This window comes from Sinohyriopsis cumingii, chromosome 1, assembly GCF_028554795.1.
Source record: "Sinohyriopsis cumingii isolate HCF-2022 chromosome 1, ASM2855479v2, whole genome shotgun sequence".
Taxonomy (NCBI): domain Eukaryota; kingdom Metazoa; phylum Mollusca; class Bivalvia; order Unionida; family Unionidae; genus Sinohyriopsis; species Sinohyriopsis cumingii.
Genome location: NC_142961.1, coordinates 97,987,741 through 98,011,679, shown reverse-complemented (window position 1 = coordinate 98,011,679; position 23,939 = coordinate 97,987,741). Strand labels below are relative to the sequence as shown.

Below are 23,939 nucleotides of genomic sequence, written 5' to 3'. Positions count from 1 at the left end.
GGAAGAGGTTTAACACGAAACCGGAATTAGAAATGTTCTCGTTTTCCATGTAGACTATTAGTTATTTCCTTGCACCATCTATCGTTAATATTTTTCGATCACATGTCTGATCAGTCCCATACTAAAGAATATATGAAATAATGGAAACATATTATGAGTTTGAAGGCGAAGAAAGGTGAAAAACGTGTTCAATGAAAGCAGTATTTTCTTGACATTTGGTGCAATTGTTATCATAAACCACAGTTCTGACAATACCCCCCTCCCCGTACAAAGAGAGCGCGGTAAATTTTTCGTAGTCTTTCTCTTCTTTATATCACAATTTATTATCAACTGTAGATAGTGGCCAAGGCTTGCTCTCATCACTACAGTGAATAGTGCACAGACATGTCCCAAGCCAAGCTACCTTATCAATTAGTCCTACATGTAAGACATGGCACATTTTGATTTTGTTTAGGTGCAACATAAATATCAGCGCAGGTCTTACAGGTAGGACTACCTTATCAATCAATCGTTACAGGTAGGACTACCTTATCAATCAATCGTTGGCCGCGTAAACCGATGATAGAAAAGGGAGGCTCATGATCATTCCGTAAACAAGTCGTTTTGTACTCGGTGAAAATCGGTCGTTTCGTACCCAAGGAGCTGGTCATTTCGTAGCCATTATACTGGCCGTTTCGTATCCAATGTGCTAGCTTTTTCATACCCGAGGTGCAGTGTTACAAAACATCCAAATCCACTAAGATTCACACAAATCCACACCAAATCGCATTGTGTCTGCCATCTCATCTCTAAATTGCAACACTCCTCTCCCCTCCCCCAATTTTTAATGAGTCAAGTGGGATTATAAATAAGATTAAAACATTTTGTTTTAATTTTTAAACAAATCTTTTTCACAAATCTATTTTTTCCAAATAAAAAAACAACCTATATCTTACTTACCAAATTTGGTAAGTTTTAAGATTAATGTGAGTTATTTGACTTTATGAATACGTTCTTATATAAAGGCATTAGGTGTACGGGCAGAGACAAATGAAGACGTACTTAATAAGAACTGGTACATATATCATAGAAAATGTCAAGAAATCTTGGACGATGAATTGAAAATGTTCAGAAAGATTGATCTGGACTGTGTGTGTTTCATGTCGTACATTGGATGGTAAAGAGTTTGACTACCTGATGGGCATGCATCATCTGCAGAATGTAAGTATCATCATTTATTTTTAATTTGTAACTAATTTTAAATTGCATGGGTTAGCACACGCAAAAACTACATTCTTTTGCTATAGACCCTTAATCATGTGCGTAGTCTTCATGTAGTACCATGGATTTTGAACCAGTTCTGTGATCATTTTATCTATGAATAAATGCAGCCTATGCACGAATTTACATATTTTAATTTGTCTAATACAGTAATACCTTGAACATTCGCGAGGTTAGGTTCCAGAACCAGTCGCAGATCAGGAGGAATCGCGAATGTTTGGTACGAGTCACTAAAAATGCTAATAAATGCATTTTTCTAGGGTTTAAACCCTAAATATGACCCAAATCATGCTCCCAAAGCACTTTAATTTCATTTAAAAGTTAGCTTAATACATTACCCTTAAAAAGAGAAATAAATGGTTGATGTAAAAATAGACTACAGTGTCACCTAATGGGTATTTGCCACACTAGCGCATTTACAGTACGGTACATGTATACTAATATTACCCCTATACTAATTCATTGGCTGCCGTTTTCTTTTGCACTCACAGTAAGGTAAAACCAAGTAACGAATGGGACTGTAAACTTAATGACTGACGTTTTCTTTGTCATTGTCAGGAAGGTAAACTAGGTAAACTTCATATGTCACAGAAGTCATATAACAAAGGTACAATTCAATAAAATAAAGAAAACATGTACGTAGAGGGTACCAATGAAAATTTCACGAATCCATGAATTCGCGAATCCAGAAACGCGAATGCACGAGGTATTACTGTATTTATATTTTTTAACACAGCATAAATGTGTGCTATAATTATGATACAACCTGATCACACGACATTGCAAATCAATCGCACCAGGTGAATTTCATAACATGATGTAAGTTAGGCTTCACATCAGATGTGACAAAAATGCATTTACGTCGATATAGTGTATTGCACTTTCTGTGTGAATACTGTTGTAAAATGATTAAAATACTAGAATGTTAAATGGTCCATGTGTTATTTTTTTTTCAGTGTCTATTTCCACTCACTGTTATATTAAGTTATTGTCAACCAAAATTTGGAATCTTATTATTAATTGTAATATATTATATTTCATTTAATAATAATAATGCAGTAAATTCAAAATGGTTGTTGGCTAGTAAATTATAGTAATGTTATGCCAGCCATCATACACATGGATCCAGCATTTTGAGTTAAAAAAACGTTCAAATTTTGATAATGGCCACTTGATTCGCAACATCTGCAACTATACATAACAAAAATAAATCCCCTGCCCCTTCATCTGCCTAGATCAGGAGAAGGCATTTTATCAAGTTAACTACAGATTCATGTTCATAACTTTTTTAATTAATGGACACACATAGATCTCTGAAACGCTTAATTACGTGTATATGGATGCCATTTTTTTATCTGGGATGCAGAAAATCACTGAGGCAGGAGTCCTCCATAGGCATGTAATAGGTGTGCGGCAAAATTAAAAGACTTGCAAGTCCTGCTTCAGCCACCTGCTTTGTGGGAAAATTTGTTGACCAATTAGCTGTGCTGATATTTACAATGACAAAATTCAGTGTTGCCATTATAAGAGTACATCAAAAATGCCCCTCGCCTTAGCCCGGTTAGTTCTAGTGTTGTAGCAAAATGCATTCATCAAGGCATCAGTAGCTAGGCCTAGTTTTTATATCAGTTACGTTGACAAACAAATTCTTGCCCATTCACAAGCATTATGTTTTGATAGCTGATTGACCATTAACCCTTTTCCGAGTAAGGTAGCAACTATCAGTTTCCTGCATGCTATCCTTTGATGATGATGCATACAAACTTGTGTTTTAAGATCAGAATCAGTGATCTGGATATATAGTAACTGCCTTTTATACAACCAGTAGGCCTAACGGGAAATAATGGTGGACTTTGCTAAGTCTGGTATGTACCAGTTTATTAGATTGTCAGTTTTCTTAAATCATCGGGCAAATATATTCAAAAAAATATACAAATCATTGAAACCAAAGCCTATGTATTATTTTATTAAAGATTTAACTTTAAAATGCAAATTATGTAGGTCAGAAACGTATAGGACAATGCATGTTGTGGAATTCACCAGATGCGCTCTAAGGTCTAAGCTGTTTTCAGACTTGAAACATATTTGTGAAAATACCGGAAAAAACAGCAAATCAGATACTATTGCCTAAAATTACTACAAGTATGTATACAAATAAAAAAAACATAAATTTGCGATCCTGTCAATGGACTGTTGTAGTGAAGCTATATTATAGTGAGATTACATTACGAAAACCTCTCCATCTAAAAATAGATAAACTCACATTTATATTGATTCTGTAAGAAAGAAGGGACTGCAACTTTTGATGGTGGGACTCCTATTTTTACCAAAATGGGAGTCCTGGACTCCTAGTTTTAAAATCCTAGCGAGTCCTCTGACACAACTAAGGGTGCATATGTATACATTTTTATCATAACAAGAAAAGAACAAAAAGAAATCATGTAAATCATACCAAGGGCATTGAAAGCTAACTGTTACCCTGAATAATCATTCCTTATAACCATTTCCAAATGTCAAACAGTAGAAAAATCATCAATGTTCAAGACACGTCCAATGATATGCATATACACCGCTACCTCGATAACTCGCGCCCGGATAACTCGCGATCCCACTTATAATGCGGTGTCCGTCTTGGCTCCCGATTTTTTTCCAGAGAAAATGTATTTAAAATATCTTTAAAATATGCTGAACATGAAAAAATTACGATAAGAATTGATAAATTAAACATTGATACATTGCTCGTTTTATCATCGAAAATGGTGATTAATGCCCGTAAAAATATAATCCATATTTTGAAATTTGCAAGTTCTAAAGAAGAATTAATTTCAGAGATCTCGAAAATGCTTAATTACGCGTATTTGGATGCCAATTTTTGATCTGGGACGCAGAAAATCACTGAGGCGGGAGTCCTCCGTACGCATGTAATAGGTGCGAAAAAGATTTGCCGGTCCTGTTTCAGCCACCTGCTTTGTGGGAAAATGTGTTGATCAGTTAACTGTGCTGATATTTACAATGACAGAATTCAGTGACTGAAAGACTCTTTGATGTACTGTTGCCATTTTATAAGAGTACATTTAAAAAAAAAAAGAACATGATGCAACAGCTAGGCGGCTAGTTCAAAGGCTTTGACTAGCGGCCGAGTGAGATAATGTACTGATATTTAGTGATTGACTTCAGAGGCAGAAAGACCCAGTTTTAAAATCCTAGCGAGACCTCTGTTTAAAGATATCATATATTATGTAAGTTTTAATGATAAATAGTTGTCAGTATACTGTAAATAAACAGTCTGGTGAAATAGCGATCAATGAAAACTTCTGGTAAATGCTAACAGGTGGCAACAGAGAATGAAATAAACACCAATTAAACGTCTTCCTGTGTGAAAGTCAAGTTCTAATCCTTTAATTCCGTTTCAGTATAAACATTATAATCACAGCATATTCTGTTCACTGAAAACTTGAAAAGAAGTCAATCGACCGTCACATCAAAACCCGTGAGTACTTCTGTGAGAACCTAATTATATGTACATGCCGGCTTTGTTTTGATCAACAACTTGGGGAAGTGTTTGTTGCATTAAAAAAAAAATCGATTACAAAAAACCTCGTGTGCTGGATTAAGGGTCTTGGAACTGCCTTTGACGTAAAACAAAACAGTAACAGAGACAACGACAATGATAGTGACTTCAAATGTTTCAGTGAAACTGATGTCATTAATGCCGAGGCTGTTTGGGAGAAATTCGTACAGACTCATGGTCCTGAGATGGGCGTTTCTCTTGATGATATGGAGGAGTGGATTTGTGCTGACAGTGATTGCCCCACAGCCGAATACATGTCAGATGAAACTATAATTATTTCTGTAGCGAACAAATTTGCAGCAGAAGACGATTCTAACTGGAGTAACACAAGTGTTGAAAGTGATGCAGACGCAGATGTTGCACCCCCCCACCCCTCTGCACAGGAAGCAATCAAATATTTTGATATTGCCATAAGGTGGCTGGAGACCCAAAATGTTGACTACGTAAAGCTCATGCAGTTGAGAAATCTGAGGGATTTTGCTCGGCGGCAGAGAAACCAAGGAGTAATACACAAAAAAAAAACTGATTTTTTTTCAAAAAGTGAATTGATATTTCTCAAGCATGGCACAAATGGCAAGTATTAACTTGTTCTAATTTATGTTGTTTTAAATTTGTAGACCAATTAAATAAGTCTGTACTGATTAACCCTTGTGTTTTTTTGTTTTCCGTTTTACTTCTATCACATTAAAAAATATTTATCTATCGTTCGATCGACACTGTTTCTCGAAAAGAGTCGATCTTTTGTATAAAAAAAACATCTAATTTGGATCAAACAATAAAACTAGAATGTATCCAATTCAACATAAAAATTAGTGACGTAGTACACAATGTGTGAAGTGGTACACATGTTAAGCGAATGGAAACCACGTGGAATAATATTTTCGATGATCGCCTCAATATACTGTAATTTATTCTGAAATTAATGTTGTCCTATGAGGAAATAATAAAGTACACCGTTATGAAGAGATATTTATTAACATTTAATCTCAGAACGATTATAAAGTGATTATTTAACAGTATAATCTGCCTACCCCCCCCCCCCCCATTTCTCCGTTATGTCGTCAATCACTTTATTGGTTTTGGGCTTATTTTATAGGTCCCTCGATAACTTGTGCCTCACTTATAGTGCGGTCAATGTTTCTGGACCCCGATGTGCGCGAGTTATCGAGGGTTTGGTGTAGTAGATTCCTTTGATAAACAGACAATATTTGTAGCAGCAATTAATTAAATCAGTTGTCATCACATTCAAAGCTTTTATGTAATTATAATCAGATTAAGGTCACGCTCAACCGTTCAACAATACGGATTAATATAATCTATGTATCTTCAACGGCTATTGGTAGTGTAATCTGGAAAAAAAACATCGGATATAAAAATATTATGAAAATTTATATACAGTGCAAAACATACCAGATAAACCAAGTGAAGATTATTTTGAGGTTGTGTTGGTTTTAATAAAATCGATAGTGATAGTAAATACGTGTGTCATGAAAGAATTAAAGGGAAGGAAATTGAAGAGGCAAGATATTGGAAAGGAAAACTACAATATATATGTAATGCTACTTTTTAATTTTATTTTATTCTTTGCAACTTTGTGGCCTCTTTTTAAATTTTTGATATATAAGCCTGTGGATGCATGACCCTTGTAGTAAGACAGTACCGAGGCCTGGATCAGTTGTTGTATCAATAAGACCATTTGTGTGTTAATGAATTTATGATTCGATCTACTTATCAGTGTGTTTGTTCTTTGTATATAACTTGTGCGTGCTCTGACAAATTAATCTTTTGATTACAGGCAGTCAATACGAAGGTCCTGGTGAAGTTAACAACAGCAGTCCAATGTGAGACCTTTTTTAAAATTGAGTTCAAACGGTATGTGACAAGGACGTTGTTTTCCCTCCTGTCAGAGTGGATGCCATTGCGAAGGAAGTGATGATTAAATATTTTGATGAAGTCAGTGGTGACCCGATGATCACAACTGGAAACAGCGACTGCCTATTTAATGCAGTGTCCCTTCTCCTGTATGGAGACGAAAGCAAATCAGTACAGTTACGCTATCATACCTGTCTTCGCATGGTATGCGCTTCAACATCGTACATGAATCATCCCCAAAGGAAGCGCATACAATGTTTATCACCATCTTTTGAAGCTGCATGTATTGACTGTGCTACATTTGGCAGTTTCTCATCTGCATGGACAATTTTGGCTCTCTGTGCGAATTTTGTACCCTTTGGTCATTGGCGTGAATGACTTGGCACACACATCTTTGAACACGACTTGCAAACCATCTGCAGACATACCAGTAGGACATTCAACAATCAGTATTCTCTGGTATGCTCAATGGCAACTCCCAAAGCAAGGATCTTGGTATGCAGTAAACCATTTTGTCCCTATAGTCGATACGAAATGGAAGTCAAAGAACCCTTTGACACACAATAAAGATGATATGGACCATAGATATGAAGAATATGAGAACAGTGCAGTCAATAATTTATTAACTCCTGATTCGCTGAACTGCAGTGCGAGTTTAGGTGATTTGTCTGACATTTTACAAACCGATGAGTATGAAGAAGACAGTTGCATTATGGAAATGGAAACCACCAGCGAATGTAAGGAATCACTAGATCCTTGTACCGTATCTGACATAATAGATGTTAATACTCACCATAAATCAGCTTGATTTCAAGCGATGATGCCAGCTAGCAGGCCTGGTAACTTCATGACCAATGAGGAATTACTGAAAGTTATCATATCCACTGAAAGAGGACAAAAAAACATTCCACTCAGAATTCAAAGTGACGTATACATTGTCATTGAAGCATCTGATGATGATAATGGTGCCAAAAACTTCCCTGATGACTGTGGTGTTTGGGATTGGAGAAGTTCTACAACAGTTAATCAGACTTTTGTTGTCACCGATTCTGTTGACAAATTATGTACAGTGTTTATGAAAAAGGAACAGTACTGTGTCAAGAAAATGGTCAATGGTGCGATCACATATGAACCAATATTTCCTCAGCCATCAAGTGTTTTAACACTGCATAGATATTATACTAAATTGATGGAAGACAAATCATTCAAAAAACATGTAACAACAATTGCTGGATTGCCCGATTCCTTTCCTGTAGAGAAACAAATGCTGGCCATTGTGGAATACTGTGGCAAAATGCCAACAATCTTTAAAAGCATGGAAATTCGAAGAAATTGGAACCATATGTAAGGACAGACCAAAAAATTATTCAGAGAGCAGCTGAAATGGCAAAGCACGAGAAAGTCAACAAACTTATAGAAGACAACAGTTTCACTGCTCCAAAATCTTTGAAACAAATAAACGACAAGAAATTCAGAGACCGCAAATGAAATTATGAAGAAAATATGAACTCCAGAATAAATATAGCTGATGATGTGGTCAGTGTTTTAAGTGAGCTTCACAATAATCCAGTCATCCAAGAAATAATTTTGACGAAACACAAGAAACATGTTGTCATTGTTTATAGCAACCAACAGATGGATGAGGCGATCAGAAATTATGAAGGAGATGATGGGAGTATTCTAGGTGTTGATAGAACTTTCAACTTGGGACATTTCTATGTCACAGTCTTTTCCTACAAAAACTGGTGTGTGATAAGCAATAGAACCAATGATTTTCTGGTAATGTTTGGGCCATGCATGATACATTTTGATGCCAAAGAGGAAACTTACAGGAAATTTTTCTCACACATTAGCGATTGATTTGGACACAAAGTGCGATTAAACATTGGAAGTGATGAAGAAAAGAGGATGATGATTGCCCTGAAAGCCAGATTCCTGCAGGCAAAATTTTTATTATGTACCAAACACATTCATGACAATGTGCAACGACATCTTTAAGAAAATGGGGCATGTGTACTGGCCCTTAAAAGAATAATCAAAATCATATTTTTGGAAAAAATGATGGTATAATATTTGCCTCAGATGATACAGAATTTGATTCATGATGTCAGAATTTGGAACCCTATTTACAACAATTTCCAGTTTTCAAGTCATATTAGCAAAGATTCGTGTTGGGCAAAATCAACACTTAATGTTTTCCGTCCATTATGCGAAGGAGTAATCAGTGCACCATGGACAAATAATGACAGCGAGTCCATGAACCATAAGTTAAAGGCCGCAGCTAATTGGTACAGAAACAGGTTCCCAGAACTTATTGAAGAGATCAGAACTATTACGAAAAACCAAATTCTGTTTCTCAGATGTGCTATTTATAGCAAAGCAGACTGGCGTCTAACACCTTCAATGGAACAGCATCTTATTCCACAACTAGTATGGCATGGTATGCCACAAATGGAGAAAGACAGGCATATACACAAATTTATGCTGGCAAAACCACCAACAACAACAAAATCCAGATATATCAGTGCCAGTAACCTACACTTTAAGTGTCTCAAGGCTTCCGAAAATGTTGGAAAAAAGCTAGGCCAGTGGAAACGGCCAGCATTAGAATGGACTAAAAAATATTATAAATGACCGCTTGGAGAAAGTAATGAACTTACAGATTTTTTTTTCTTCACCATCTTAATACAGAATCAATATAATAATGAATCAAGTTAATTATGTAGGAGTGTGTGTGTGAGAGAGAGAGACAGAGAGAGAGAGAAAAACCACTTCTGTATGACAATAAAATATTTGCAACATTTGATTTTTGGTCATTTATATGGAATTCTGTTAGGGCCAATTGCTCCATCTCTCCATCATGTAGTATTTGGCCGAGTGATGAAGTGATGCAATGGAGCGAATTTGTCATTTATTTCTTAAAAGATTAAAGTCGAAAGATATAATACTAATAAATTGCATTATTTATCAACCCAACACAAGAATGCGAAGTTTTAAAAAAAAAAACATGAGAGGGGAGAGCGTTTTCATTTATAGGTGAGACAGTAGACACAATGCGATTTGGTGTAGATTTGCCTGGACTTGCGTGTGGATTTGAGTGGATTTTGGTATTTCGTAACACCTGGAAAACAGAATATTTCCTTGATTACCTAATGTGAAAACACTGCACATTTATTATGATTTGTTTCTTACATTAAGATCAGTTAAATTAAGATGAAATAAAAGGATATATATCTTACTGGACTCAAGAGTTGTCGATCGGCATGTCAAATTCATTGACACTGATACTGATGTCAGCATTCATTGCCTAGTCTATAAGATCACCATATGTAGGGTCGTGGACATCATGTCTTTCATCAGCAGTCAGATGTGTACTCTCTGCTATTGGCAGAATCTTCACCATATTGTCGAGACTGTCATCTGTCGAAATCAATGGTGGAGGAAATTGGGAACAGTCCTCTTATCACCACGACATAACTGCCTATACAGTGTCTGTGATATGCCTAAGAAGAAAACCAACATCAGCATAGTAGCTACAACAGTAATATTAATATTATTTCAACATCCACCAGCAGTAATTTTACTACTGTTACTAATGTTGCTTCTACTACTGTTAATATTACTGCTCTGGTGGCCTAGTGGTTAGAGCATATGCCTCGGATATGGGAGGTCATGGGTTTGAACCCTGGCTGAGTCATACCAAAGACTTATAAAAGTAATACTAACAGCTGCCTCGCTTGGCGCTCACCATTCAGTGCTTAGTGTTAGAACTCGTCAGCCTGGTGTGAGGATAATGTGACTGGGTGGGACATGATGCTACATGTCTGTGGCATGATGCCCCAGTGCTAGACATCAACTATATCAGTCTGATATAATACAGAATCCACATCACTTCTCTGATATAATATGGAATCCACATTACTTCTCTGATATAATACAGAATCCACATCACTTTGCTGATATCATATGGAATCCTTATCACTTCTCTGATATAATATGGAATCCACACTACTTCTCCAATATAATATGTAATCTATTTCACTTCTGCACAAGTTATCATAATCAGTTGCACTTGACATTAGAAACGTATTTGTTTTGTACAAGCTTTGGTACACCAAGTCAAAAATATGTTCCTGCTGTAAATGTTTTTCATGACACAGCTTATATTTTAAAAAATTTGTCACCAGTATGAGTTTGAAAAATAATGCTAAAATGCTTATTGATGTTAACCAAATTTTACCTTATTGATTCTCGGCATGTCACCATTTTTATGCAATCTGCAATATTTAAATATTTTGAATTGACATTATACATGTACGTCTACATGTACAGAAACTGAAGTCTGGCAAAGTTTGCAAGTGGTATGAAAAAAACATACCTACTTGACATACAGAACATTGAGTAATGTAGAAAAAAAACAAGAAAATTTCCACCCATTGGGTACAGACTCACCACCTCATGCTCCAAAGTCAAAGGGTGTGACTAAGTCACACACTTTACCCACTCAGCCCCAGTAACTGTAGTTGTAAGCAGTATATCACATACAGTTCTGAACATGCCAAGCACAATACATGTACAAAGAAATTAGTTACAGTTATTTTTGTCACAGTAACCAAATTGGAAACAGGAAATATCTGTGTCAAAATAATAATAAGAAATTGATCAATAATACAGTTAGTTTATTGACACAGTTCCTTAATATTTGCTATTTTTGCTATGATGATAAACAAATTTCTTTTTACATTTTCCCTTTACAAAAATGAGCAATTGATAGGATATATGTGGAGACAAGACATGCCGAATGCCCATAATTTGTTGGAAATTAAATTCTCTGAACATCTGAGATTTGACAGTTTTCCTCATTACTGTTAATTTCGGCAATAAGTTGAGTTCAGATTAATTATGAACAATTACCAAACTTTTGTTGTTAATGGCGGGACCACAATTGGCAGATGGCTTCATAAGATAAAAGCACACCTTTTCCATCTATTAGGGAGATACCATTTAATTTTGTAAAGGGGCGGGGACATAAATGCTTAAATGCTTAAAACAATTTCCTTGTTCTGATTTGTAGTATAAAAAGACATTAAATTCCTTCTTTTCCTTGAAACAAATTTATCTTTTAATGAAGGAAACAAATATCCTATTTGGAAAGAACATCCTAGCCCCATACATTAAATGGTCAGTCTGTTGTAGAGCACATGCAGTTAGAAATAAACTAGTTCAGAGTTGTGTATATAGAGCCTCATGTCTGTGCCATTACTGCTTAAGAGTTAAGGATGTATTTTATGTTTTAAATCAACAAGAAATAAGTTTAGGCATTTGCAACTCCTGCTTTTTTCTGAATGACTCCACTTTTAAACTTGGAGGCATTGGGCCCCACTTTTTCCATCTCTTGAATGAACACTGAATTTCTTCTTTAAAAAGATGTGAATGGTAATGACTTATTTATGCAAATAACAGAACTGGATAAAAATGAGCAAGCATAGATTAACTGTATTGCACTGAGACAGTGAGTACTTACAATCTTTGGGGAAAAATATCCTTGCCATGGTTACAAGAAAGGACATGAAAATACAAATTATCCACATTAAGAACATTAACGCAGTAAGACGTGATAACAAGGATGTAATAAATTTATGTCAAATCAAATTGTTCACATTAATGATTATTTATTTTGGTGCATTCTCAAATGTTTCCATAATCATTAGTGAAAAAGTCAAAATTGCATCCTGTTGCATCTCGAATGAGAGTACAAGATTTGGAGAGGATTAAGACCCCCCCCTCTGCATATCTTCATGTGACTTAGTACTAATATTAATACCCCAGCTTCATGGATAGGGTACTATCATAAGCCTATATGTATCAACAGAGCAGCCAGGTGTGATTTACACCCAGCACTTTTTTTCAGCCTACTATAAAAAAATGTTAACATGTTCCTTATATGTACTGAAAGAAATCAAATATTACTCTTATTTAAAATAGAATTGCTGCATGTCACTGTAGAAATAGGTGTAAAATATTGTTCAGCTTCTTTGATATATTCATTTGGATCATCTGCCAAATTATTTTAACCAATAATTACCTTTAAGGACATTGTTGCCTTATTTGGATATGTAAACAGGTCATGGTAAATATGGTATGCATTGAACAACACATTGTAGAATATCAGAATATGGCATGGTTAGCCTTATTTGGAAATTGAATTACTGCGAGATTATTGTGTTATTTGTCATAGTGGATATGTTACAGTTAGTGTAAACATTTAAATATAATTTACCTGATATAAGCTTACATTATTAGACAAACTTAAATATAATTTACCTGATATAAGCTTACATACATTATTAGACAAACTTTCTGAAGAACATTAATTAGTAAATTTTGACTACAGTCACCTTTTTGTCTTTGACAACAGTTTAATTTTCTAATTTTCTCCATTATAAGATATAGGATCAGATTGTTGAACTATGTTCAGGCAACATCATAGCTACATGTGACTTAATGAAGTCTTTTATTAATTGACTAATGTTGGTTGATAGAAACGGGAAATCAATCCACTGTTTAAAATGGCATTATTGTGCAGAATGTCTAATAAATCATGAGGAATATTTTACCCCTGTAAATATAAATAAAATACATTTGATGCCAATATACATCACAATGCCACCATCAGTGCATTGCTTACTTTTGCATGTACCGCTCCGGTGGCCTGGTGGTTAGAGCATCTGCCTCAGATGCGGGAGGTGGTGGGTTTGATCCCCGACCGAGTCATACCAAAGACTTGCAAAAATAGTACTAACAGTTGCCTACCTTGGCACTCAGCATTAAGAGGTTAGTGTTAGGACTAGTTGGCCTGGTGTCAGGATAATGTGACTGGGTGGGGCATCTTGCTACATGTCTGCGGCATGATGCCCCATTGTTAGACATCACTATGAACTGTCACACTGCAGACATCATAGTGATATGATTGAAAAATTGTTAAAGCTATGTTAAGAATCCAAATCACACACACACACACACACACACTTTTGCATGTATGTATCAGCCAGTACATTCAGTAAGAATGATGTAATATCTCTCCTATTTATTAGTTATCGATATAGAGAAATAAGGAAACAAATAAATCTAATAGTCAAGGGTACAGATTATAGTGTAGAAGCAATCAGTGTGGTAGAGTACGAGAGCAGACAGACAGACAAGCACATGGAGAGAATGGTAGGAACATATAATAACAGGAAGATTGATAGCCCAATAAGTGTACTTTGTATTGAACAACATACAGTAATTCCAATGGAATATATGAACAGTCTTTATCACATGCATTTCAGACAGAAATATAGAAAGTACATACAAACAGATATATTGGACATGCATAATATACATATATAATCTAGGCACCTTATCATGTGGGACAAAGGTATTATTTCATGAAACAAATTAAAACATATCACCAAACTCTCATCTGGGAATGCAAGGCAGATAAGAATAATAATTAACATACATCTCAATGCATTTGGTATACATGTACACTTGCAGCTTACAGACATGAATATTAAAAGAGTGATCAACTAACTATAGGAAACACAAAGGCATTTTTCCTCAACCACATTTGTACTTTGCAAACAATACATGTAAATTTTAAGATCAGTTTGCAAAAAATGTAAAATATGTTGTTTTCCTGCATTCAGTTATATTCCTTAGGTAAACTTCTCAAGTTACTAACCTGTAGTGAGTAGTATCGCCAAATATCCCAAGTAACAAGTTAAAGTAATCATACATTTCATTCTTAACAGCTCATAGCTGAGTCTAAAGATAATCTAAAATGAGAAAAATGAACATACAGTAGTACAGAAACATCAGCATTCACAGATTAAACAATGCAGGAAATACAAATACTAACCTAGCTGCAATCCATGTAGCCAGATATCCATTAGAGCTGGAAATACATTACAAAAAATATCCTTGAACTTATAAAAAAATTCATTAGACTGACTGCTATGTTTATCACAAAGTAGGGAATGCATGGACAAAATGTATTACTATATTTTGAACTGACCAATTGGAAAGTTGGTTATTGTTTGTCTTATAATTGGAACAAAACAGAGTGAACAGTAATCAGGGTAGCCTGATTACCCAGATGGAGAAATAAAAGGTAATCCTGACTCAAGGTCATCTAATTGACTAGTGGGATAGGCCAGAATAGATTAACAGCTGATGACCTCAGTGCAACTACAAATGAATATTATATCTAATTGTGCTTAATTAAGACATGACTATTATATAAAACAATGCAAGTACCTAATTAAGACATAACTGTTATATAAAACAATGCAAGTACCTAATTAAGACATGACTGTTGTATAAAACAATGTAATTACCTAATTAAGACATGACATTTATATAAAACAATGCAAGTACCTAATTAAGACATGACTATTATACAAAAACAATGCAAGTACCTAATTAAGACATGACTATTATACAAAACAATGCAAATACCTAATTAAGACATGATTATTTTATAAAGCAATGCAAGTACCTAATTATACCCAACTGAGACATGACTATTATATAAAATGATAGAAGTTTATAATTGTACCTAATTAAGACATGACTCTTATATAAAATGATACAAAGTATCTAATTGTACCTAATTTAGACAAGACTATTATCTCATTGTATGCAGTTAAGACTTGACTGTTATTTGAAATGCTAAATTATCTGATTCTGCTTTACTGTCAAGTAGAATATCTTAACATACCACCCATTTTGAGTCGCAGCTGATGACCACTGCATAGTGGATGTGACAAAATGGATGTGATTTACAGTTTATGAGCCCTTCAAACATATGCTAAAGAGGTTCAGAGAGGGAAATGCACGAATTTATCTTCAGTACATCCAGTTAACACTGCAGAGCACATGTGGTTCTCATGGGCATGGTTTTCTGTTGATGACCACTGCAAGCATATTTTAAAGACATTCAAGGAACATAGCAAATATCTTTGGAGCAGTTTGCATACTATTTGATGTTGAAAAACTGTCAGTCAGTTAATCATAAACATTGGCTACTTCTAACAAAGATAATGGATGGTGAAGTGAAACAAAATAGCAAAAGTATGCATGAGTTCTCATTAACATAATATGCTATTTCTTCTTACAACCCAGTATTGTAGACGTGTAATTGAAACTAAAGAAAGAATAGTTCTGGTACTTGCTGTATCAACATGCAAAAGCATAAAAATATTGCCAAAGAAGCATTAAGATGTAATTTGAATCAAATTGTTCACATTAATGATTATTTATTTGGTGCATTCTCAAATGTTTTTCATAATCATTAGTAAAAAAGTCAAAATTGAATCCTGTTGCATCTCGAATCAATTAATGATTACAGTTTTCATATACTGATTCTAATGTTCAGTATAGTAAGTCTGGATTAATTGCCTGTTCTTGGAGGGGAATAAAAAAGGTTTTTAAAAAAATTAGGATGAATGAATTTTAAAAAAAGTTTGAAAACAAGAATACAAAGTTAGTAAAAAATAATTAGGGATGCCATCACAAGTTTTGAACTCATAACCTCTTGTTTGGCTGGGAAATGCAGACAGATGTGGGTGTTTATGTATAAGATTCATTCTTTGGCATCTCTGTTATTATCCAGTCACAAGTTTGCTTGGATATTTTAGAGATATTGCAAACATTTTAGGACAATGATCTTGTTGGTTTGTTACATTACCTGATAAAAATAGCCGTGGGATGATGTAACAATTGTAGAAATTGCAGGACAGGACAAAGATCCCTTGGTGCTTTCTGTTAAGTCTTTCTGTGAGACTTAAAGTTAATTTTCTTCATAATGCTAATGAGACGACTGCCTCCATTTATCTAATCTGGTGTTCCAAAATTAAGTAACATGGACAACTTATAATCTCTGAAATTTTTTAGGAAATTTGTCAGATATTGAACATCATTTTTGTGACAATTTTTATCACATGCAACAACAATTGGGGGAGTGCTGGTATGTGTGTCTTACTGACATTATGGTTTTTATTTAAGAATCTGTGTTAATCAGATAAATTTAGACCAATCTTTACCTAACATTTTTTCTTTTTCAGCCCACCCTCTCTGTTGGAATTTTTACCAGCTGGAGTTTTGTTTGAAATATTTAAACACCTAGATTGGCAAGATTTGTGTCAGATCTCCCAGACCTGTACTAGATTTCATGAAATATGCAAAACAGCTACATTATGGTATGTCATTATATTTTAATCATTTCCATTATATAGCAAATGGCTCTAATTATGGTATGTCATTATATTTTAATCATTTCCATTATATAGCAAATGGCTCTAATTCCACTTCTTATTTTCTTTGAGAGAGATGTAGAGAGAGAGACAGAGAGAATTTGCATGATTTATCACTAATTAATTATGCTTTAAAAGAATTAAATGCACAGGTGTTCTGTGCTTTCATATCAGTAAGAACTTGTAGATTTTTACATCATATACAGGGAAAGTAAAATTTTGAAAACCTATGGTTGGCCCTGGGAGCCATCGTTGAAAAGCTAAATTTGGTTGGTGGTTGGCCAGAAGAGTGTATGATTGCACTAGTTTTGCCCAATAAAACTATATATATATATATATATATATATATATATATATATATATATATATATATATATATATATATATATATATACACACAGTGGAACCCTGCTATAACGCGATGATTGGGGTCCAAAAAATTGGATCATGTTAATGCAGGGTTTTACAGTATTTTACTTTTTTCAGAGAACAACACATTGGCACATATACATTTATTCATGTCTAATGTATATCATGAATAGGGTAAATACTAATGTATATCATGAATAGGGTAAATACTAATGTATATCATGAATAGGGTAAATACTAATGTATATCATGAATAGGTTATCAACATCATTTACTATTGTGCAATTGTGGCATGCATTTCATCCATAATGAATGTAATTCCATTGAAAACTTGCACACAGATGTAAAATATAAAATAATTTTGTAACAGATTATTGTGTCAAAATTCAACATCTAATATATAGCATGAACACAGTATTAACACCATTTACTTACTGTCTGATATCGTACCATCGTGGCATGCAGTTAATCAGTAATACATGTAATTCCATTGCAAATATTGCATACATATTTAAACTATTCAGTAATTTTGTCACAGATCATTATGTGTCTGAATTCAATGGGAATAGTTAACAGCAAAATTAGGTTAAGAAAGACAAAGCACATGTACAGTTCATTACGTTCCAGGGTCTATGAATAGTGTCATACTGCTAAATTTTCTCATATGCATTTCCATGTACCTTTATCCATTGTAAATTCCCAATAATTAACACTTGTATGCCTATTCATTTGAATGACTACAGCAAGAATAATTAACAAACAACACATGCTTTCAGCATGCATATAACTTTTACTTCAGATTTTGTGAATATCGAAAGAAACATGTGAAAAATACTTTTATAAAGATTTTTAAGCTGAATGCATGTACAATTTCATACCCTTTTAATTTCCAGCTAATAAAGTGGACATTATTTACTGGCCAGCTGATTGCGTCTAATTACACTGCCAATGCCCAGCAAACATATTAGCGGCTTTCATTTTTTTAAAATGTTTATTAAATTGTGAGAATCTTTTATCAACCACTGCATTGTCTGCTGCTTGGTTGTGTATGCAGTTAAAGAAGAAACACGTGTTGGCTATTGTTTGAGCAATGATTGTTTACAAAATTAATTCAAGACAATCTCAGAGACGACTTACTGGCTTTACTCATAGATCATTAATAAGTAACATTTTAGATAATGTTTATTTTGGCATAACACTTCAAGAACCTGGTGAAATTGTTAAATATCAGAAGCCACGCCATGATTGTATTATATTCGAATTCATACATGATCTCTTCCCCAAAATGATAATAAATATTTGTATACACTTTTTCAATTACTGTTTACATGTACATGTATTTAAAATTTCAGGAACCATGTCATGATCGTATTAGAGAATTCATACATGATCTCTTCCTCAAAGTGATAATGAACTTTTTTTATACACTATTTCATGTACTTTAAAAAAAATAGTTTCTGGGTACAAGAAAAATACACATGTATTTAAAATTTCAGGAACCACGCCACAATCATATTATACTTGAATTCATACATGATCTCTTCCTCAAAATGATAATACATTTTTGATACACTGTTTCATGTACTTTGAAGAATTTTTTTATTTTTCTGTACAAATATATGAAATTTCGGGATCCACGCCACAACCGTGTTATATCTGATTTCGCGTTATCATGTGGCACATTATAGCAGGGTCACACTGTTCCCAACCTTATCATGGAGTCTCATTCCCAGTGTAATAATTGTATTTGTTCTGAGTAATGCATTATGAAATACAACAAATTAACATAATTTGCTTTTCATATTTGCTATAATATCAAAATTATATTTCACTGATCAATTTAGTGACAGTCTCATGCCCAAGCCTGGCTGGAAATTTAACTTTTACACCATTCTGTGAGATAACTAAATTAGTACTACTGTTAATGAAAAAGTTCATCTTTCTGCACTCTGCACATTAGTAACAAAAATCAATTTTATCTCCAAGATTACTTTTTTTAGCCATGGGAATTTCTCTACCCAAATTAACTGCCATTGTCATTTCTTTGACCTCTGACCTCATTAGCCTTGTTCTGAAGTAAATCAGCTAGCTGCTAGTCATTTCACATTTTTTTTGAGAAGAAAACATTCCTTTGACAAATTTGGATATTTATAATTAAAAGTAAACCTCATCTAAATAATTAGGAATATATACCACTGTCTAGGAACATAACTGATGATAATTGGTTGATTAAACAGATCACCTAGTTCTAATGCAGCAAGTTGAATTTGTATAGTAGAACCAAAATTCCTTGATCATTATTAAATTAAAAAGAAATTTACAATTTCCATAGCCAGATAGTCAACCAAGACTTAAATAAAGAATGTGTTAAAACAATGACTTCAATAAAGATTGCTGTAAATTTTATTTGATCTATAGGAAGACATCTAACTTCCAACAGCCCATATAATTCACTACCTTGCAATTCAGTGTCTTTTTATTGAGGAATTACATACAGTATAAACTTGCTTATAAGTTAAATCTAACTAAACTGCACAGACCCAGATCTGCCATTGCATAATGCACTGGCAGACCTGGGTCTGTACAATTTGTTAGGAGTAACCTGTAGAACAAATAACATATACCCTGGTCTGTATGCACATTATGCTATGGCAGATCCGAATCTTTGTTGTTTGCAGTTTGACTCGACTTATAGTGAGTAATTATGGTACTGCAATTTTAGTGTGTATGTGCTCATTGGGTGGGTGGGGGATAATTGATTGACCACTGCTTGAAAAGGTTTTACTGTGTGTGTGTGTGTGTTGTTGTTATAACTCTGTGGGCTTACACAAAGTAACAGAAAAGAGCAAAAACAAACAAGTTTTGAAAAATTCAACAAATAATTTGTTTCCATGAATACAAAGTGAAAATTTAAAAAGAACTTTAAGTATTGTGAATTAAATTCCAAATATCCCTAAAAGTTTCAATTGAATTCCAGTGGTATTCCAAATTATCCAATACTGATTGAGTTGATGTGCCTGTAGTCTTGAATGAGGACAGTATCAATGACCTGGATTGTGATGATGTTCCCACAGTCTTTTTGATGTATCACATTAATATAGTCTGAATATACCTGTCTAACTTGCCATATTCCTTTCTCTAAAGTTAACCAGTAGAAACAACTGTCACATGCTCCTCAGCAAAACACTGATTTGATCAGCACACCCATGAGTTAGATCACAGGCATTCAGAGTATTAAGCCAAAGATTGAAGAAACCATTGTCATGTATATGTGTGTTGACAAAAGACAAACATTCATGAGTCTTTTTTTAAAATATCTCACCCTGAAGGACTGGTAATATTAACTTTGATTACTTAATTGGATAATTAGTAGCCACCACTTGTGGATTAGTGTGACCTCTGACCAATATAACAACCTCGCAACTTTCAGCTAGGGATTGGATGGCAGTAATTTAGGCACCATGCTTAATGATACAAATGTTTTCACTGGAAAATATATAAAATTTAATTTTATTTTTTAATATTGTAATTTTTAGTAATGATTTTGGTTTCCAGTTGGGGCTTTCACCTTGGTATAAATTATCATGCAACATCTAAATTTTCACTTGCCATGCTTCTAGCTCTAAATATTTACTGTTTACTTACTTGATTTAGTTTTTTTATTTTTGTCACACAATCTGAGCTTATTTATGGATATTTTCAATTTTTACTTTCATAGGCATCAAATGAGAATGCTGGATTTTCGACATTGTGCTGTTCCTGCTGCAGAGAAGATACTGGGCATGTTGAGAAGAATCCCCAGAGCAGGTAATCATACTAACTGAATGAGCCTCAAATTCCAACAAGTCTTTGGCAATTTTAGAAAAAAGGAAACACTTTTGGGGCAATAAATGCAGGCTATATGGATATATTGTACTTATAAATTGAAAATAGTTAATTGGGTTTTTTTAAAAAGAAAAGCTGGTTTTGTGTCAATATTTAAAAATGTAATAGCAAAGGAAGACATTGCATATTCCTTAAAGGTCACTGGCCACCTATATTGTACAAACATTTGATATTATTATAGTTATAAACAAAATGCATTGGTTATATATGCATACCATAAAAATGTTGAATTAGACTTAAAACTCCACTTTATAAAATGAAAAAATTAATTGGCAATCTCCGTAAACAATCGGTAGTTTCTGCGTGCCAAAACCGGATATGATGTAAATTTATCCCTTCTATTCAACCTAGCCATTCAAGTGCTTAATTTCCCCATGTAAATGTCTATGTGATATTGCGTATGATCGTGCTTTTGTACAGCAAATATGGTGCACTGTGTTGCATACAGATGTAACCAAAAGACTGATGGTGGGAAAAAGCGTTCTTTCTTTTTCCGAAAAACCACATTTACCAGAAAAAAGTGTATTTAATCTGTGGGATCGAATAGGGATGGGATGGGAAAGTTGTATCATTTATGCCGGACTATAGTGAATTTGGCCCAAATACAATTTGGCCAAACTTAACAGTAGTTTGTACGTTCTTTTTCTTCAACAAAAAAGTAGATGCTATGTAAGATAGCTTTTAGGAAAAACAAACTAAATTTAAACAAACTATTTTGATATTCTGTGAAAGAAAATAATCATACTTTGTAACGTACATATTTATGAGAGAAAACACAAACTGACATATCTTGATTGTTCTAATTAAAATATTTATACACATTTTTTATGCTAACAAATATATGCATCTGCACAACAACATTCTCAATTTAAGTCTTCCGGTTAAATTATCAGTAATCATTTATAAAACAAAAATATGTAACAGATAATATTCTACATAATATGTATACATTTTGCTAAGGGTAGTGTACATAAGATACTATAACAAATATACTTAATTTCAGGCTTCACGTTGTAACACAGCTGCATACAGCACATACTAGATTACACATGAGAGAGAGAGAGAGAATAATGTTGAGCATTTTGTCAGTATTTAGTTGCTGAAATATGAAGCTCTTACCGGTTAATTTTATTGTTTGTTTTTATTTTTCAAGTTGTCTTAGTGTTTTTTCACGTAAATTGAAAGCTTGTCATTACTGGTCAATATCGTCAATCATATTTGCTCCATTATTCTGTACAAATTAGAAAGGAAATAATATTGTGTTTAATTTGTGCCCCCCCCACACACACTCACGGTACAAAATAAATTTATAAACATACACTTTTTTGAAAATAAAATGAAAGAAATTAACCTTGCATTGTTATCATATATTCCTTCTTTTTTCATCATGCAAAAACTATTTTTAAAAAATATATATCCACGAACTCCGTATATGTAGCGGATGCTGGCTTGCATATGCATCCTTAGTGTAGTGTGTATCGCTTATGTCAAAAAACAAAATCGCAAATGAGATGAAAGTATCACCTGATTGCTCGAAGGCACCTGCCATTTACACATGATAAGATACTTATTGCAAACTGACCCATATTGTTTGTATCCAGGTTAACTATAAGTCGGTATCTCGCAAATAAAAAAATATCTTTATTTTAAAATACATTTATTGCGAGTGCAAATGATAATCTTTTTGCTAGCATGGGTTACAAAAGTATTATTAAAGCAAGTTATTATTGTGTGTAATATTTCCCCTGCAAATATCAATTATGATTACATATGGCAAACAAATAGAAGCCCGGGTGATAAACACAACTGGTATGGAGCAATAAACTCATTGTTTAAACTTACCGACAGGATGTCAAATACATAGGTTATTTTATTACAAAGCAAACCAACCCCAATAAACTTGACTTTGGTATCTTTTTAGTGTGCTAATTTTTTCTTCTGAAGTCGGCTGACAAAAGGAAGTCAAGTTTGGTTCCTTTGGATTCTTTAAGTGTGCTGATTTCTTTTATGTTTTTTTTTATTATAAAGTCTGCTGACACAGGGAAGCCAGCATTGATCCTTTTTACCTGTATTAACGGGAATTTTCAAAATAAATTAAACAATGGAACAGTTTTGAAAGCGACACAATCTAGTGCGTTGTGCACGCATACCAATATAAGGCTGAACAGTAAATTAGTTTTCATTGGTTTCATCTAAAATATTCCCTATCCATAGTTTATAGTGTTTTATTTTTCGACAACAAGAAGCATGTACTTTGTCTTGAAGGGATAAATGTACATCATTTCTGGTTGCTTCCTCTGTAGGTGGGAAATCATAACTAAGGGGAAGTAACAGCATTATATACTTCTATTTCAAGTAATTATTATTTCTTCTTTACACTTGATAATTTTTTTGTTTTCTTTGTGCGCGTATAACTATTTTTAATCAGGTAATGCAAATCTGATATAAATAGGAAAATGTTGGAGTATGGCCGGTGATCTTTAAACATTCAAAGTTGATTGTTACTTCTATGTTTAGCATATGAAGGAACTTTTTGATACATTAAATGTGACTTGCATTTTTTATATTTCTTGAAGGAAGTAAACATTTATTTTAAATATAGCTTGTATGTAATCCTATTTCTGTTAAGTATTTTTTAACAAACGTTTATACTGTTAATCACCCTAATTTATCTGTTATTATTT

General features: G+C 33.7%; 1 protein-coding gene across 1 annotated transcript in view; it reads left to right on the top strand.

Moving 5' to 3' along the window:
- The first annotated feature begins 12 nt into the window (after positions 1-12).
- LOC149807407 (uncharacterized) overlaps positions 13-23,939 on the top strand; it is a 113,614-nt gene continuing 89,687 nt past the window's right edge. Inside the window, exons 1-3 of the mRNA XM_089966457.1 lie at positions 13-175; positions 16,813-16,947; positions 21,089-21,177. Coding sequence (XP_089822583.1) covers positions 141-175; positions 16,813-16,947; positions 21,089-21,177 — 259 coding nt within the window. The 5' untranslated portion in view covers positions 13-140. The remainder of the gene's footprint in view (positions 176-16,812; positions 16,948-21,088; positions 21,178-23,939) is intronic.